At 36.6% G+C, this 19,201-nt stretch overlaps 2 protein-coding genes across 2 annotated transcripts; one reads left to right on the top strand and one right to left on the bottom strand.

The window, feature by feature from the left end:
• The first annotated feature begins 9,344 nt into the window (after nucleotides 1-9,344).
• LOC111386078 (DNA replication complex GINS protein SLD5-like) lies at nucleotides 9,345-14,224 on the top strand. The gene is made up of 6 exons (XM_023010502.1): nucleotides 9,345-9,610; nucleotides 11,877-11,999; nucleotides 12,153-12,235; nucleotides 12,310-12,419; nucleotides 13,729-13,804; nucleotides 13,900-14,224. Exons 1-6 carry the CDS (start codon nucleotides 9,440-9,442, stop codon nucleotides 13,997-13,999), a joined length of 663 nt encoding a protein of 220 aa, XP_022866270.1. The 5' UTR covers nucleotides 9,345-9,439; the 3' UTR covers nucleotides 14,000-14,224.
• A 128-nt stretch (nucleotides 14,225-14,352) lies between these two features.
• Nucleotides 14,353-15,354, bottom strand: LOC111386075 (calmodulin-like). Its single transcript, XM_023010498.1, has 2 exons — nucleotides 15,045-15,354; nucleotides 14,353-14,872 (listed from the first exon to the last, which is right to left on the bottom strand). The coding sequence occupies exons 1-2, from the start codon at nucleotides 15,252-15,254 to the stop codon at nucleotides 14,534-14,536; spliced, it is 549 nt and encodes a 182-aa protein (XP_022866266.1). The 5' UTR covers nucleotides 15,255-15,354; the 3' UTR covers nucleotides 14,353-14,533.
• Nucleotides 15,355-19,201: the final 3,847 nt, after the last annotated feature.

The following is a 19,201-nucleotide window of genomic DNA, read 5'->3' on the forward strand; positions in this document are numbered from 1 at the left end:
CGTTCGCCATCATCGATGGACTGCTTTACAAGCGAGGTTTCACAATGCCGTATTTGAAATGTTTGCTGCCGACAGAAGCACGAGAGGTGCTGGTCGAGATACATGCAGGAATTTGTGGCAACCACCAAGGGACAACCGCCCTTGCGTTCAAGGCACTACGACAAGGATATTATTGGCCTAGCATGAAGGAAGATGCTAAGGAGTTGGTGAGGAAGTACAAAGCATGTCAACGCCATGAAAATTTGATCCACATTCCAACCGAGCAGTATAAGGCAGTTTTTGGGGTATGTCCTTTCTTCCAATTGGGGATGGACATCCTGGGGCCTTTATCCCTAGCCAAGGGGCAAAGGAAGTTCTTGCTAGTTGTCATAAACTACTTCACTAAGTGGGTAAAGGCTGAGCCCTTGGCCACCATCATAACAACAAAGGTGTAAGGTTTCGTCTGGAAAAATATAATATGCAGGTTTGGCATACCCAGAGTAGTCATTACAAATAATGGCAAACAATTCGACAATCACAGTTTTAGAGCCTTCTGTGCAAGCTACCACATCAACCACAGGTTGACTTCAGTCGTTCACCCTCAGTCAAATAGACAAGCTGAAGTGACCAATCAAACCATACTATGAGATTTGAAAACAAGGCTGGAAAAGGAGAAACGACTTTGGGCGGACGAGTTGCCCAATGTACTATGGGCGTATCGTATGACCCCACGGGAATCGACTGGTGAAACACCTTTTAAGTTGTCATTCAGGATGGAGGCAGTTGTCCCCGTCGAAATTTTGAGTGAGACTGGTCGAATGAAAACCAAGCAACTTGATGTCACAGCCACTAGGGCGGAACTCGACTTACTCGACAGGGCTAGAGAAAAGGTAGCGATAAGGATGTCAGCATACAAGCGAAGGGCCGCTGAATATTTCAACCGAAGGGTAAGATTTAGAGTTTTTCAACCAGGGGATCTTGTACTAAGAGATGCAGCCGCAGCAGGACACCCCCCACCGAAACTCAGGCCAAATTGGGAAGGGCCATATGAAGTAATCCGTTGCCTCGAAAAAGAAGCCAATAGTTTGGAAGATATGAAAGGGAAGCCATTGGGTAGGCCATGGATTGCAGAACATCTCAAAAAGTACTATCAGTTGACCCGCCAATTAGAAAGATAGGTCGTTTCTTTTGTAAATACAGTAGAATAGGTTGCATTGTTCATTTTCTCCATGTAACGCCTCACGAAGACGCCCTTAGGTGTAATAGCTTATCTTATTCAATGAAAGACCTAGGCAGTGGAGGATGATGAGGGCACTACGAAAAGGCCAGCCTAGCTGGGATATCCTGGTGCGCCTACTGAGCCCACGAATCCAAGTATTTTTTATGCTAACAAGCAATCTTGAATCTCCACGTTCATCCCGTGAAGACATACGGTCGACATAGCCCACGCGGCTAAGCGGAGAGCTTTAAGAGTTAAAAAAATTGGCTAAGGCCCTAAACCGCCATACCACATCTCTACGATCGACATAGCTCATGAGGCTAGGTGGAGAGCTTTAGAAAGTCAAAAAATTGGCTAAGGCCCTAAACCGTCGATCACCTCCCTACGGTCGACATAGCCCACGAGGTTAGGCGGAGAGCCTTGGAAAGTCAAAAAATTGGCTAAGGCCCTAAACTGCCAGACCACCTCCCTACGGTCGACATAGCCCACGAGGCTAGGCGGAGAGCTTTGAAAAGTCAAAAAATTGGCTAAGGCCCTTAACCGTCAGACCACCTCCTGACGATCGACATAGCTCACGCGTTTAGGTGGAGAGCTGTAAGAGTCAAAAAATTGGCTAAGGCCATAAATCGCCAGATCACCTCCCTGCGGTCGACATAGCCCACAAGGCTAGGCGGAGAGCCTTGGAAAGCTGAAAAAACTGGCTGGGGCCCTAAACTGCCGGACCACCTCCCGACGGTCGACGTAGCTCATGCGGCAAGGCAAAGAGCATTGAAAAGCTAAAAGATCGGCTAAGGACCCTAACCAATACACTCCTCTCTCAACTCCGTCTCGGCCCACGTGGCTAGGCGAAAAGACCTAAATGGTCAGAGCATAGGCTAAGGTCATCGATCATTGTAATCAAGCACGCGGGACTAATTACATTCACCCACGCTATCAAACAACTGAACATGAAAAATAACACTGGGAGAAACAAGTTTCAACATCAATAACCATCGATAACATAGCATTCATACAAAAGCATGTGATATACTCTTGCCCACACCCCGGGCAAGTAGGAAATGATGCTACAAATAGAAATAAAAGGTGACAAAAAAAGGGGAACTAATAAAAGGAGCTACTGCTAAGCCATGCTTCAACTCGAGGGGGAAACACTACCACTGTCGCCCCGCGACGAAGGACCAAGTGACCTAGATGATTGCGCCCCACTCTCCTTCCCCTTGCACTGTGCAAGGAACTTATCAAAACCTGAGAGGGCAATAGAAGGGTGCTCGATCGATATCCACTCCTTGGTCAGCTTGATGGACGCCACCATTTCTTCCCCCCATACGAATGCAAAGCCTTGGCGTAATCAGACGATGACTTGTACTGCTCAACAAAGGCCTTCAAGTCCCTAGTATACTCGGCAGAGGCCTTATACCTCTCAACTGCCTCCTTCGGAGCATGAGCCAACACAAACCGTAAATTGTCGTTCTCTATCTCCTGCTCGCGGGCTCGAGCCTCCGACACCTCTAGAGATTTCTTCAAGGAAGATATCTTCTTCTTGTAGTGATGAGCCTCCTTTTTCTTTTCCTCTGCAAGAGTCTTCAGCTCTAAGGTCTGACGACACTTGATTCAGCAAACTCGGTATGAAGGGCCACCACCTAAAAGATAAAAAGACAATATGAGAGTCGAGTGGTATAACCATGCGCAAAACATAATGCTCAGCGTAAAAAAAAAAATAATAATAATAAAATTAGAAGCATACCCCTGGAGATAGACCACCGTAGCCCTCTCGATATCGTCTGCGCTACGTCCTGCTATTGCCCTAGCCTGCGTAGGTGTCACTAAAGACTTAACCACCTCCATCTCACGATAATCCCGGGTAGGAGGAAACCCGAAATTAGGGGGTGAACCCTCACGCTCCCCCTGCATGCTACTAGAAGAGCCCGGCTTAGGAATAGGAGCAACCTCGATAGGCTCGTCTGGGGGACTGGGGAGTATCTTTTGCTACTTGAGACTTCTCCCTTGGTCGGCCATCTTTTTCCTCTTTAAGGGGGTGAGGCATAGAGTCCATGGTCCCCTCCAGATCAAATTTCATCCCTGTACATGCAAGGTAAGGCTCGTCAGGCTCGCAAAATAAAAGAGTGTGAGAACACAAAACTAGGAAGGAAAGCTCAAGAGTTTATCGTCAATGGGAGCGAGACCCTCGTCACCTCCCGGCAAGGTCTTCAATACCTCCTCCAAATCGAAGTACATATCTGTATGCACATGCCCAAACAGATTAGTCCCAAAAACAACAAATAAGAAATATGTGCAAGTCAAGAATAATAGGAACCGGTGGAAGCAGCCTACCAGTAGGACGACTAATCACTATCAACATGTTCCTTATGGTCAGAACCGATCCTAAGTCAGGCGCAAGAGGGGGTATATCAACCAACTATTGGATTTGAGCTTTTAGAGTAGAGGAAGCTTCTACTTGACTATTGAAAAGGTGAATTTGAGGATGCCACCAATAGGTATTGAAAGGAAACCAATCTGCTGGCGGTCGGACAAAGAAAAATCGAGATTTCCAACCGCTATTCGAATTCCTGAACCTAGGAAATAGCAAAGGGACCCTAGCAGTAAAAAAGACAAACGCATTGCACTGAGTTAATTCATGCATCTCGAAGACACACCTAAAGAGGTCCATGGAAAGCAGAATTCTTCTCCTAAGACAAACATACAAGAAATACAATGCTTTTCTCCAAGCATTGGGATTTATTTGATTAGGAGTGAGATGAAACTCATTGAAAATCGACACGAAGAAGGGATGAACGGGTAGTCGGAAACCACCATCCATGATGTCCTTATACACCACTATCTCGCGGGAGTCGAACCCAGGGAGCCTCTCTTTGAGACCGGGGGCTCTATAGATATAGTCGTCGACCCGATCATACCTAGCAAGAAATTTCTCTAGCTTAAGCGAAGAATTGTAAAGGCTATAACTTTTTGGAATTTCAAGGGGGACGACCTCGCCAACCAGGTCTCGCTCAATTTCTAAGTTTTGGTTTGGAGACTTGGTGGAGCCAATATGTCTCTTGGGGGAATTCAAAATAAATGTCTGAGAATCAACTGAAAGGATTTGGCTATCAGACTCACAAGGAAACTCGTCAGACGGATGGGGAAGGCTGAGCCAACCAATAGCGTGGACAGGCGGTTGGGGGCTAGTCGACCCGCCGGCACAAGCTGGTCGATCGACCATCCGTTGTCGGCTAGTCAACTGACCAACTGGTCGATCGAGCAGATGCTGGTCAGTCGACCGGCCTCACCAAACCGGTCGTATCTTTTTCGACGTCGATCGGTCCCTCATCACTATTTTCATCGGAAGAAGAAGAAGAGATGATAGTTTTGTACATGATTTTACAAAAATGAAGAGAAAAGATGAGAAAATTACCTTGGAAAAGAGAGAACCTTGGAAGAGAAGAAGAACTAAAATGTTTGGATGAGAAGAAAGTAGCTCACATGTGAGGGACCACTCCCTTTTATAAGTAAAAGGGATTCAAATTTTTTGGGGGGAAAATTCCCTCCAAGATCATGTCCATTGGTTGGGTGCCAAGTGTACAGTGGAATAGTTGCTCGAACCAAATTGGATTGCTCGACTTGTTTACTTGAGTTAATTTTATTTAAAAAAAATAAAATAAAATAAAATCCATATAAAGGAAGTTGCTACTCCTCTGTCGAAAAAATATCGACAGGGAGTAGGGAGGGTAATGATATCAGTTAACATAAGAAATTGCTTCCAAAGATATGCAATGTAAATCATGACACGCCAATGCGAAGTCATCAACCCCTCAGGATGCGTCTACCTCTACGAGAGACCGTCGACTCCCTGGGAGCGCTCTACCTCCACGAGAGACCCTCTATCCCTCAGGAGAGCTCTACCTTCACGAGAGACCGTCGACCTCGAGAGCGCTCTACCTCCACGAGAGATCGTCGACCGCCCGGGGTGCTCTACCTCTACGAGAGACCGTCGACCCCCGGGGGCGCTCTATCTCTATGCGAGACCAGCGACCAGTATGGAATTACCTATAAGATCATCTCAACACTTAACCTCAAAATCTCTGATGAATTAACAAAGTTACATGGCGGTCACCACGAACCCAACCTCCATGGGGTAGTTAAAACCCCCCACTCAGAACGTGGGGATAATGGGAAGGCCAACGTAGGACACGTGGCACCACAGCCACTCGGCTCTCACTCGGCTTCTGACAGACTATAAATACCTCCCAAGGCGATACAGGTTTGGATGATTGCATATTTTTTAGCTATCTGAACTCCGAATTTATTTTCTCCTAACATAACTACTGATTCTCACACCGAAGGTAAAACGGGAGAGAAAGCCCCGCCCTCACTTTTCATGTTGCACATATTCGTCGGAGTAGCAGAAACACTAAAGGTCGCATATAGATTCAGGAGGCATTACTCCACCACCATTTCAGAATTCTTCATCAAATCTACATCTCATCTTCATCGTATAACAATAAAATTAACTTGAGAAGAAAACTTAAAAAAAAATTTAAAAAAAAATAATTCTTATTCTAGTAATCGACATATTTTTTTTCCTACAAATTTATAGACATAGATAGGGAACTAAAGAAATATTGATACATTTCCGACTAACTGTTAAGTTCGTAAAAATTGTGAAGGTAGAAATCCGTTTTGATTTGTTATCATCAATGATGTCGTTTTAATCTATTGACTAATTTGTGAATATAGTAGTCGCTGGCGATACTTTTTTACACCAAAACATGACTGATAGGGCATATAAGAATTTTATTACAATGAATTTGCTGCACGTACAGGGCCAGGCAACACACATGAGGGGACCCGTCGCTATTTTTTCTTTTTAGGTGGGGCCCGCTGCTACGATGAGGAGCCTGTAAAGCCTCTGTGAAGAGCTGCCTTGTATGTGCAGCTTTATTGTTTATTACAAAAGCTGACTGGCAAGATATTTAGCTGAAAACTTAGATCCGTCATATTGTCGTCAATTTGTTCACCTAAGATTGGAATATGACTTTTAGATTTTAGTGATGGGGCTATCATAGATTATATTATCAATGATTTATATACGACAAATTAAAATTGAATGACCCAATTGAGATTTCATCAGACTTCGTGAACAAAAATGAAATTAACCCAAACATGGATAATACTAAAATAAGATTGTTAGAAACTATAAAGATAATGAAATTTAGACACAAATATTGAAAATAATATAAGAATTTGTATAATTTTTGAAGGATGTAAAAAAAGAAAACGAAAAAACAAAAGCCTATAATATGAGCAGTGGTAGATTTAGGAATTAGGGTGAGGACGGACGAATCCAAGTGAACTCGGGCGGCCGTCAAATATGAGAAAAAAATTGATCGAACCAGCACAAGCGATTGTAGGAATCGTTGGGTGTTGACTCCGCCTGAATATGAGAGCTATACCTTGGTATGAACCAACCTAAACATAGACACGCGAGTTCAGGCTGGTCCACTCATTTTATACTTTAACGCGTGTGAAATACAAATAGCCTCTAGAAAGTGAAGGACTGTCAGTGCTAAAAGTTTGTCACATATTTTGCTGTAAAAATATTATATATTAAAATATAAGTCACTCTTTGGAGATTAAAATTATATTTTTAGTAGATTTTTTATGAAAGTTGATGAAATATGTGGTTGAAAAGATATGAGTTCCATAAATTATGTAGTTAAAATTAATTGTTGATTTTGACTTTAATAAAATCTAAATTTTAATTTCTTTCAATCATGAGCTATTTTGAAGGCGAATTCATCGGTGGAATTTTGCAGTGATAAACGCATAATACATTTTGATCCCAGAATTTCTTGAATAAAAAGTTATGCTTGTACAGAAGAAAAACAGAAAAATCCATGTGAGTTTTGTATTGAAAAAGTAAAACCACTCACCCCATGTGTTGTGTGTGATCTGTAAGCGTTGTGTCAAACCGATTTGTAGTGTGGTTGCTCTTGAATAATGTTCAGCAATAATTTCACGGTGCTAACCAATAATTTAAGATAGTAATGTTCGCTCTAAGCCTGTAAAGTTCCACATATTGATATCAATATTGATCCGCTGTGTCTTCCATTGCTTCCCAACAAGGAAACACTTTTACGGTAAATTATACTAATCATATGATTATAAGCATGAAAATTTAAGTAAATTGAATCATAATTACTTCCCTTTTTTCTGTAGCATAGAGTGCTCCACTCCATTCTTATTCCATTTACGCTTAATCAGTCTCATTTCCCACTAATTATGAGCCGAAAAACAGTAAGTAAAATCTCTATATATTGTGAAGTTGTAAAGCCACTTCTCTTACATGCAATAAATAGGAACCAAATTGTAAGTTAAAGAACTTACTTATTTTTGCTTATAAGTTATTCTTTAGATCTATAACTTTTTTTTTTCTTTCAGATTATAATTTGATGATGAAGTCTTTGGTTATTCTCCTTCTCGCCTCATTGTTGATTGCGGGAAATTACCAGGCTCGTGCAAAAATGCTTCGTAGGAGGAATCCTCGTGTCCTAGCCAGCGATGAACATCTTGGTGGAGAAGAACGAATCGCAGCTAATGATAATAGTAAAACTGCAGATAATGAAGCTAAGAGTGATAATTATGAAGGGACATCTGGATCAGACTCACACCGATTATTCCCAGAGGAGGGAAAACCTAAATACAACCCACCGCGACATGTTTAGAGGCCACTTGTTTATCTATATCGATCTCGTGGAGGATAAGTTTTCGATCTTGTGCTCGTTTGTTGCCAAAAGTGTAACATATATATGGAAAATGAAAGTTTAAGAAAGTCCGGGGTAATAGTTTGTGTAATAAGTAAGTTTTGTTTTAATGTAACAGTAAAAATGTTCGGTGTAAATTGCATTGTCTACAATAAGGCAAGCCATGGCTGCAAGACTTTCTGTTTGTTTAAAACTGTTTTTAATCTCTTGTTTGGCCCTAATTTTTAAAGCACATTTTTTTTAAAAAAAAATTTATTTTCAATCACACAAGCTACTAATTTTTTTTTCAAAACTAAACACAAGCTAATAAATAAACATATGTGTGTGTTTCAACAGTAAATGTAGGCCATCTGTAGAACACATTTTCCTGTGTTATCTTTTTTTCACATCAAATGATATTAAATTTGTGTCATATTTTTTAGGATGATAATTCCCGATATGAATTCGTGTTCTCTCGTTCGTTAGTTTTCAACTCATTGAATTATTTGATACCCAATTACAAATCAAAGAATTATTAAACTTGTAACAAAATATAAACAATCCTATCCATAATTTATATTGAATAACTGCATGATCAAGTGGAATTTAATTCCCGCACATTAAATAAAATTCGACATGTGATTGTTTAGTACAATCCAACTATTTTAGCGTCGTTTTAAACTATTTCTACAAGAACAAATTTCAAATTCGAAAGGTGAATCAGTCAATACTACAAATTTTTCATACAATACGCCAACTCTTATTCATTGCACCATTGCTTTTGAACAAATATTTATTATTAAAATATGAATTTGTATCACACTATACTTCTCTGTACAAGCACCCAACTTATATTATCACAAGTTATTATCGGAACTTTTAATTTATGTACTCAATATTATTAAATAAATCAGTAACACAAAGTAAATAAAAGCTACAATTTATTTATTATAAAAAATTATTTTGCATTAGCAAAATTATACTATATGAAAATAAACTCAAGTTTTATTTACTTACAAGTAAACTTTAAAAGCTTTGAGAGTGGCTCAATTTATTAGTCGTTTGTTTAACACCCGTTTATACGGTAACACTAATTACATTAAATGACAAGTTCAATCAAATAAAATGAACTATGATTCATTTTATAGGACTTACGATATACTTACACCTAAGTTAGTGTTAAACACCACTTAACCTAGATAATATTATTCTTTATTTATTAATTTATTTTTTTGACCTTAAGAGAGAAAGGATGCTTTGAAATTGAGAGATTAGGATCGAGTTCCCTATCAAAAAAGCAGATTAGGGACTAAATTGATACAAGGGCCATATGTCGGGGACGAATGCTACAACTTTTCCCTACATTATTAATATTTTGGCGCCAATTCCTTAATCTTTCAGTTCTACTTTTCATTTAACTTAAAAGTTGATTTTCGGAGAAAATTAAAATAGCACAGTTGCTATTTCCCATTTCCAGAAAAAGAGATACGGAGATAATCGGATGGAGCCAGGAGCTGGAGAAGACTCATCAACTGACGATTACGAATTGTTGATTTCGACAACCGACGCTGAGCTGCTGAAGCGCTCATGGCGTAACGAAAAGGCAGCGCCGGAGATTCTCAAATTCGAAGCTGCTTTAGTTCAGAGATCCCGAGAACAGATCCATTTGATGGTATGCTATACAATTGTTTAATTGAATTAATTATCCTTTTGAAAACCTAATTGTCATGCCCACACATTTTACTTTTATACCCTTTTTAAGTCAGAAGTAGCAACAGCGATAGAGTTGGTGCTAATCGTTCTTTGCCTTTCTGCGGTGTTGTCCTGCATTTATTTTATATAATGCGTTAATTAAAAAATTATTTAATGGGCTTCCAGATTTCTGTTTGAGTGCTTGGTTTGGGTGGGGGTGGGGTTTATTGACTTATGTTTTGACGCCACGAGAGACAACTAGGAGGAATCATCTATGGTTTTATTTAACTATATGATGTTTAAATTTTTTTCTCAAAATTTCTGCTGAACCTTCTGCTTTTAGTATTGAATTCGAGGCGACTTTAGTTCAGAGATCCCACCACCAGATTCAATTGATGGAATACTTCATTATTTATTTTAATTGAATTAATTGATCTTTCTGAAACTTTAATTGTCTTCCCCACACGTTTTGCCATTCTACCTTTTTCTCCTGGGGACAGTGGTGTTATATTTAGTAGCTTTTGATTGAATGCATTCATCTGTGGCTTTATTATAATTATTTGATCAATTTTTCCACAAATTTGTGTTTAATTTGTAGAGGCAATATATTGAAAACGCATTTATGGGGGGAAATCTATTGATTGTTCTAATTTTAAAAGCTGCAGCTTTTCTCCTTGTTTATGTAATCTTACTGTAGTTTTCTCTAAAATTTAGTACTTTTTAAATAATAAAGCCACCATTTTACTTGAGTTTTATGATGTTTAATTTTTACTGGAATTTGTGCTTTATTTGTTTAGGTAATATGTTGAAAAACTCATTTAATTATGCAAATTGTAAAAGTTGCAGCTTTTCTTTTTGTTCATATAATCTTACAGTTTTTTCCCCCTGCAATTTAGCTTCGAATAAACATAGCTAAAGTTTTATTTCAATTATTTGGTGTTCAATTTTTCTAGAAACCTGAAGAAAATGAATGTTCTTGTGAAATGAATTCAATTGGTGGACTTTGGCAGAGTAAACTCTCAACAGATTGTACCAAAAATTAAACTGATTTTTTAACACTATGCTTATATCTTGGTTTATATTAAATGGATGGATAGTATAAGACATGATAGATTTTATATCCTTTAGCAAAGGGTACTTGAATATAATGTTGAATTTGTGCAGCTCGCCATGACCTGCATTCTGTTCTCTTGAGTCTGGATGGAATTTTTCGCTAGTGTGAATAGTATATTGACATATTACACAATACGATGAAAATTAATCTTTTGGACGAATCGATGAGTTGCAATGCAGATTATATCACTTTGGAAGTAATATCGAATTACTGTAGCTTTCAAGCATGCACTTCATCCACTTCAATTACTTGTGGAAGAGAAGAATCAACAAATTTTCTTCAACAGAAAACAAACATAAAGAATGTGTACATGATCGGGATTATTATGCGATCCTAAAAATAAAAATGTTAAACAAATTTGTGCCTTGAAAAAATTTATATATGTGTTTCTACACCATTCTTGGATAATTCAAATTTCTATTATAAGTCACTGCTACATGCATCTAATTCCACACATGCCTGCTTCTGGCTCCTGGCACTGTAAATATCAATCTACCCCTGTCTTCCTCTGCTAGCTTCACAAACTTTTTCTTTTTAATTTTTTTGTACTGGGGTGATTTAGAGTTTTGGAGGAATTGAACTAATTTAGATAAGTTGGCCATCGTCTTGAAAAGTAATAAACTGTAAACAATTACTGTAGATAAAGCTTTTGTATTCTAAGTCTATCATCCATCCTAATATATCGTTTGCTCATGAAGTATGTGCTCGTGTATGTCCTTTAGATTTACCTATTGTTGAGTGGAAACTGCAAATTAATATATGAAAGAGACAGATATTTTCCTCCCCTTTATTATTCATGCTCTAATCTTTTTACTCGTTTCATTTTTGAATTTATTTCTAGCAATATTGAAAGACCACAGAAAATGAAGCTGCTAATTTAGGTTACAAATTTAGTCAAGAGGAAGAAACTTAAAATATGCGAGGGCAGACTATTTGTAATAATTCCATCATTCACGATAAATAATAAATAAATAAATAAATAAAATCATTTCAAAGACTCACACCAAGTTCCATAGCTTTTGGATAGCCAGTGACTAGATTTACTCTTTTCTTTGCATCGGATGTTACCGGCAATAGAAACTTAACAAGATGATAGACGTCTCACTTCTTATTTTTCATATACCTACTTTAGGAAGAAACGGTGGAAGAGTTCACAAGAAATGCTGTTGATCCACTCACAGTGTCCCTTTACCAGATGGACTTGGACCGGACCCTGTTCCTATTGAGATCATATCTCCGCACTCGTCTTCAAAAGGTAGCATTGGTTAGAACTTTTATTATGCCATGTTGGGTGTGTCCAGTTGTGAGTATTGCCACTGTCAATGACTTGATCTACTTTTTGCATTCAATGAGATGTTAGGATTCTTCTGGTAACCGCTTTGTTCACTTCTGATCATCTCTTGGACAGATTGAAAAGTACGTTCTTCACATCCAAAAAACGACTGAATTATGGAACCGCCTTTCTAAACAAGAACAAAAATTTGCTGTAAGGTGATGGATATTCTCATTCTCTTTTATTGCTTGTAAATAAAAATTACATGTTTTATAGTTAACAAGAAATACAGGAGTGTTGGGGACCTAACACAACATCTGGAACAATCTGTGCTCACAAAATTGCCTGATCAGTACCAGTCCCATTTGAAGCAATCTGGGGCTAGTGAAGATGATGACATGGGTGAGTTTATTATCTTGGCACTAGTTCAATCTGTCCCTTGTACTTTTCTGCAATGTTCTTCTATGCAATGTTACCTTGCTACGTGTTACCAATTCCACATTAGCATTTTTCAAATGTCGACCGCTGAGGCTCAAATATTCTAACACCAACTTGGTTGTAAATAACTTACCTTTGTTCTTTTTGTACTAAACTCGGATTCATAAACATAAAAGTTGTGGCTTTAGGAGGTCATTATAAACATTATGCTAATCCTGCATGTACTGGAGTTCAAGTTTGCTTCCAGTTGAATATTTTGTTAATATTGCTGAATATAATTTGGCCATATTTGATAGGCATGAATTCCATGGAAACTGGAATTTGATTTCCACCCTAAACCAGAAATGGATTTTTGATAGGTTTTTTTTTCTAGAGAATTCATTTTCCAACTTTAATGCCACCTAAGCCATTTTTCACCAAATTGAGGAAAATGAATTCTCACCAGATTGGTGAAAATTCATTTTCTAGGCTGCTGACCGAATTTTATTTTATTTTATTTTTTCATTTTTGGCAATGGAAACAAATTTTATTCTCAATTGTAAAAAAAAAATTTCCTTTAATTAACAATTTCCATGTAAAACAAAACAAAACCAAAACGAAAAAATGGATGATTATTATTATTATTATTATTATTATTATTATTATTATTATTATTATTTTTATTTTTTTATTTTTTTGGAGCAATGGAAACAATTTTCATTCCCAGTACCAGTACCAGTAAATTTTATCCTGACAATTTTCATATAAAACAAAGTCAAACAAACACCAAAAAATACTTTTATTTTAACATTTTCCATGTGAAAATTTATACTAATCAAATACAATAATTGACAATTCTCAGTAAAAACAATTTCTAGGCAATTCAATTTCTTGAAATTCTTTTTCTTTCCATCCAAATTTCATCTTTACAATCAAACGGACTCTTAGTCTAAGTGAATTTAGAGGCCATTCTAGGAACTTGAAAATACAACTATTGCATAAATTAGAGATTAACTTTATTTTGAACTTGAAATTTTTAACTACCTTGTTGAAATGTAAGGAATCTAAGTTTTATGTACATGCATGTAGTACATGTAAATAGGAGTTCTAGATGTGACGGTTTCAACACTTAACCCAACAGTGAGTTGAACGATATCTAGATGAACTGCAAACTGGACTCGGAATCCTTTTTATGGTTCATTGTTCTCAACATTCTATTGATTTCTATCTGAAAGAGATCGGTGTACTATATTGCTACACTGAATACTATATTTATTTTCGATACGTGATTTAGTTCCAGAGCCAAAGCTGGACACCTACATTATTTGCAGAAGCAAGAAATTTTTAGGAGCGTTTCAGCTGGATGACAGGTAATTTATTAATTCTTCTTTGTGCTCTTTTCCGAGTTTTGGACTTGTTTGTGTAAAGCATTTCTTGACATGTGAAATTACTGGAAATGTGACAGTGGGGAAGAGCCTGTCAACATTGAAGCTGATGATTTGTATGCTTTACCTTACAAGTCAATAAAGCCACTAGTGGAGAGCGGCCAAATCGATCTTGTTTAACCATTTACTTTACAAGCTTAGGAACTTTTTTTATTGGAAAAACACGCTAATCTATATGTAGTGGCGGTGTTTCCTCTAACCAGCATCAAAAGTTTCTTGTATTGACCAAGTAAATCTTTAGATATTATGTTTGAATGAACTCTACATGACGTGCTGTTTCTTTTGCCTTGTGAACAAGTTTCTTAACAGTAAGATACTTTTTATTTGAAAAAAAGTTGTAATGAATATTGAGTATAGGTACCCATAAAGGCATCAACCTACCCTCCAAACATGCTCATAATGAAATGGAATTGGATGAATAATAGTTGGGGTTCATTTTATAATGCGGAATAAAAGACTAAATGTAACAAAAATGGTCAGAACAGAATCATCTCAACAATTAAGAAAATTGTTCAACAATTATAAATAAAAAACAATAAATAGACAAAAATGTTTGCCTAGGGTTGTCTTGCACTTGCAGACGATCCTGTTTCGCCTTATTGCTTATTTGAACAAGTAAAAGTTCTGCCTTGATTGTGCCCCAGTTGAGAAAAATCAAAAAGCCAAAACCTTGAGCAGACCCTGAAATGTAACCCCATCATTTTCATCTCCACCGGCCAACCTGATCATGGCTTCAACATCTTCATCATGGGCCTCAAACCCGGCCCATTTAAGGTAACTTTTCAAATCCTCACGGCCCACTTTCCCATCTCCATCTTTGTCCATAACCCGAAAAGCATCTTCCATTACAACCCATCTCCCATTTCTACCGTTTTTCCCATTCAACACCTTCTCAAATTCTTCATATTCCACATATCCATCCTTGTTAAAATCCGCCATGGATATCCCCCAGGGCCCGAAAACCCTCCGTAAAAGGCCCGGAGATCGTCGTGGCTAATCTTTCCGTCGCTATCAGCGTCAAGAACATCGAATGCTGATCGCAAATTGGGCTTTCCGGTTGTTTCACGACCGCCCGAGGCGGTTCCCGATGGACACATTTCGTTCCGGGAAGACCAAGAAATTATATGGGATCTGAAAGGACAAGATTTTATGAAATGGTGTAAACCGCCTTTTGGGTGTTTGAGAGAGTTTGGGAGATAGACTTTATATCATCCTCATTGGAATCCCCAGGGCCCGAAAACCCTCCGTAAAAGGCCCGGAGATCGTCGTGGCTAATCTTTCCGTCGCTATCAGCGTCAAGAACATCGAATGCTGATCGTAAATTGGGTTTTCCGGTTGTTTCACGACGGCCCGAGGCGGTTCCCGATGGACACATTTCGTTCCGGGAAGGCCAAGAAATTATATGGGATCTGAAAGGACAAGATTTTATGAAATGGTGTAAACCGCCTTTTGGGTGTTTGAGAGAGTTTGGGAGGCAAGATGTCTGAATTTATAGTTGGAATTTGACTTGCCCATCAAGTTTATTTTCTTGAATTTGTAGAAATTAAAAATTCTTAGGGTAAATTTCGTCCATGGTCACTGAATTTTCAGTGAAGTCTAAATCAGGTCGTTAAATACTAATTTATCTCAATTGAGTCACTAAATTTCAATGTTAAATTTTTGTTTCACCACTTTGTCATATTCCGTCACTTCCCGTCAGCTTCAAGATGCTAAAAATTGCTTCGTTGACAATCATACCAAAATTGATCTTCCATATAATCTCTACATAGCTACTTGCCTTTAATACTTTTATGTTCATAGTGTAGCGATAATTTAGCATAGCACACTATACTTATTGGAAGATTCATCTTGATATGACCTATAATTAAGTAGATTTTATCAATTTCGAAGTAGCATGTGATAGTAGAGAAATTTGATACCAAAATTGAACAAAATAAAGTTTAGTAATTGCCCTAATTGAAATTATTTTAAAAGTTTAGTGACCGCGGATAAAGTTGACCAGAATCATAGATTTGTATATGTGTTATATTATTGGTGTATTACGTGTGAGATGACGCACGTGGGAATCTAACATTTCGGTCATTGTTGAAGTTTCTCGGCGGAGTCAAAAGACATTGTCCCTTGTATGTGATGTCATTTCGGAGAAATTCACTATGGTCTCTTTTTTTTTGACCAAGTTGAATCTTATTTTGATGTAAAATGTCTAAAAATCCTTTATGAAAAACTTCTTTCATTATTTTTAATCATCAGGATAAATCTAATTCAGTTAAAATCAGCTCTATTTTTTCTTTGATCCTTGAAATATGGATGTCAACGAGTCGAGCCGAGTCCGAGCCTAAAACTTTCAGCTCGGTTAAAATGGCGAGCTGTTTTACGAGTCCGAGCCAAGCCGAGCTTTTGCTCTGCCAAAAAATTTCGGCTTCAGCTCGAGCTTTTCCAAGCCGAGCCGAGCCTGGCCTGCTCCTTTTTCTTTTTTGGGCGGTCTCAAAAGGTAGAATTTTCTGTCTTCAATTATGCCTTTTTAAAGGCGGCAATTCTGCCTTTTATGCCTTTTTGCCGTCGAGCCTTTTTGACACCCCTAGGTGAGTGTAGGAAGGGGTCGATCTAGCACAATGAAACAAAGGGTTTACTGTTTGTCAACTGAGAATCCTTAAAAAGATTTTTGCGTGGAGTACCTTTCCTCTAGCAGGGATCCCTTTGCTCATAAGGAGGGTCCGCATGAGCTAAAACTATGAACGGCCCAAATCAAAGTTAAGTTTCGTGAACTAGGGCAAGCACTTGTTGGGCATAGTATAAAGTTAAGCAAGGAGTGGAGGGCGAAAAGCTGCAGAAGTCAGGGATGTGAGGCTCGGTCTACAGGCCTTACGTCAAAGCCCGAGAACAAACGGGAAGTGAGAGGGATCTAGAATCTAAGGAAGCGACTGGAGGGGAAGAAACTGGGCTAGACTGCTGGGGTTAAGATGGGGGAAAAGATGATACCAGTATATCACAGAGATGCTTGGGTGGATACTGAATCTTGATCTGCCTCCTGGCATTGATAGCGATTGATCGAATTCCTACTCTCGTTGCTATTGGGAAGTGTGGGAAGGACGGGAAATGGGGACGGCACGTCGGCATGGACATAAATGTGATTGCCATGCATTCTTAAATTGGACCATAAAAATAAAGAAAGAAGAACCATTCATTACAAGTTGATGTTGTCAATAATAATCTCTCTTTCCTTCCAATGGAAAATTAAAATTCATTGCTTTTTTCCCTTCTGAGTGCGAATATTCCAAAAAATAAAATATTGTAAACGGTAAGTTTATTAAGATTTACAAGTGAATGACAATTGTACCCATGCAGCCCTAGAGATTATTATCATTGTATCCCTAATTCTGTCATATAAATATAGGGTTTTGGTACTTAATAAAATACATACAAATCTATTAACTTCTCTATATTTATAAGTATAGATATTTATAACGTATACCAAAATTAATTTAGTGGCATGTGAATTCTTTCGATATACATATACATCATAATCAAGTTGTTTATTCTCTTCCGATTTTCATTTGCATGCATATTAATTTTAATCCATGTTTGTATGTGTAATTTGTACACATATTAATTCATGTCTTTTGATTCATACACAATCAATTTTGTCACATATCATTAATTCTGTCTTTTGAATTTGCCACATACTAGTTCTACTTTTGATTTTTGTATATGTGAAATTCATATGTACGTTTGTATCTTTTGTATGTGGTAAAAAATTTAGCCAATTTTGTTAACTTCTATGTATAAAAATTCTTTTTCCTAATGCATGTTTGGTAATTAATTTTTTATATATATAAATTCATATTATATCTATATGGTGATTAAATATTCTTAGATATTCTTCTATAAACTTTAAATTAATAATTTAACACGTTGTTGCTCTAAAAATAGTACAACATTATAATTAATATTGCAGAAGTATATTAATTGTATATCTATATAATATAAATAGTTCGTTGTTGTTTTTGAAGTAGCACAATATTATTAATATTCTAGAAGATTATTACTTACTTATGAAGAGCGTGACATTACAATTTCAATATTCTAGAATAATATTGGCCAAATGCTCCCGTTGAAACATAATTTAAATTATATTTAATTTTTACAAATAGGTGTTGATGTTATCGAAGAAATACAACTCACGTTATATAAATATTTCAGAAGAATATTTTATTGTTACTCATGTAAAACGCAAATTTTAATATTATATTGTTTAACTCGAAAGGTAGAACGAGTCGTTAGTATCAATATTCCAAAAGAATATTGTATTTATATTCTTGAAAATTATATATCCCTTTATACAGCACAACTTATATGAAAAATTTGTATTGATGTTCCTAAAAAAAAACATTATTAATATTTTAAAAAAGAATATTAATTGCTCCAAAAGAACACTATATTATAATTTCAATATTCCTTAAGTATATTGATTGGTTCTATGTAAAATCACGAATTAAATTATTCTATTTATTTATGTGTCCATTCTTCTACACACGTATTTTATATTGATGTTCTGTTTAGATTTTATTGCTCTCGAAAAGTATAATGATATAAAATCTAACATAAAATTATGTTTTTACTCATGAAGAGTAAATCATTACATAAGTTATTGCTGTAAATAATAATATGTTATTGCTCCTGAAGAGCATGAAATTAAAATTCTCCATGTTTCAGAAAAGTATTGATTTAATATTCTTGAAGAAGCAATATTAAAATGTAATGTTTTTTTGAAATAGCATAATATAATTTTCATTAATATTTTAGTTAAATTTTATTTGCTCCCAAAGAGCATAATTACATACAATCCAACATAAATTATATTTTTACTCTTGAAGAGTAAATTTTTGTATAATTTATTATAATAATATTTGGTTGCTCCTAAAGAGTTTGAATTATAATTTTCAATATTCTAGAAGAATATTGATATTGAAAAAGCAATAATAAAATATAACGTAATTTCAAAATTACACACATCTCGAAAAATTATACTTTATTGTGTTCCTAAAAACACAAATTATATGTTTATCCCTGAAAGAAAGCACACAATTTATGTCATGTGAACTTTAATTTTTATATTATATATCATAGTTAATCATACTTTTGAGAATTAACTATGTTTTTTATTTGATTAAATAATTATTTAAATTTGAAACATTGTATTGAACTAGAAATTCAATTATTTGGCATAACCTGATGGACCATTACTTGATTAATAATATGCGAAATTAAAAAATTCAAATTTGATATTCAATGAAGAATCTTTGATTTTTCAATCCAATGAAT

This window comes from Olea europaea, unplaced genomic scaffold, assembly GCF_002742605.1.
Source record: "Olea europaea var. sylvestris unplaced genomic scaffold, O_europaea_v1 scaffold3410, whole genome shotgun sequence".
Lineage (NCBI taxonomy): Eukaryota > Viridiplantae > Streptophyta > Magnoliopsida > Lamiales > Oleaceae > Olea > Olea europaea.

What these genes read in the sequence shown, in the direction of transcription:
- LOC111386078 (XM_023010502.1), top strand. Translation starts at nt 9,440, where the DNA reads ATGGAGCCAGGAGCTGGAGAAGACTCATCAACTGACGATTACGAATTG. An exon ending in TAGTGAAGATGATGACATGG is followed by an intron (nt 12,420 to 13,728) that starts GTGAGTTTATTA and finishes TACGTGATTTAG; the next exon opens with TTCCAGAGCCAAAGCTGGAC. An exon ending in GCGTTTCAGCTGGATGACAG is followed by an intron (nt 13,805 to 13,899) that starts GTAATTTATTAA and finishes GAAATGTGACAG; the next exon opens with TGGGGAAGAGCCTGTCAACA.
- LOC111386075 (XM_023010498.1), bottom strand. Translation starts at nt 15,254, where the DNA reads ATGTGTCCATCGGGAACCGCCTCGGGCCGTCGTGAAACAACCGGAAAA. An exon ending in TCTCAAACACCCAAAAGGCG is followed by an intron (nt 14,873 to 15,044) that starts GTTTACACCATT and finishes CGGAAAGATTAG; the next exon opens with CCACGACGATCTCCGGGCCT.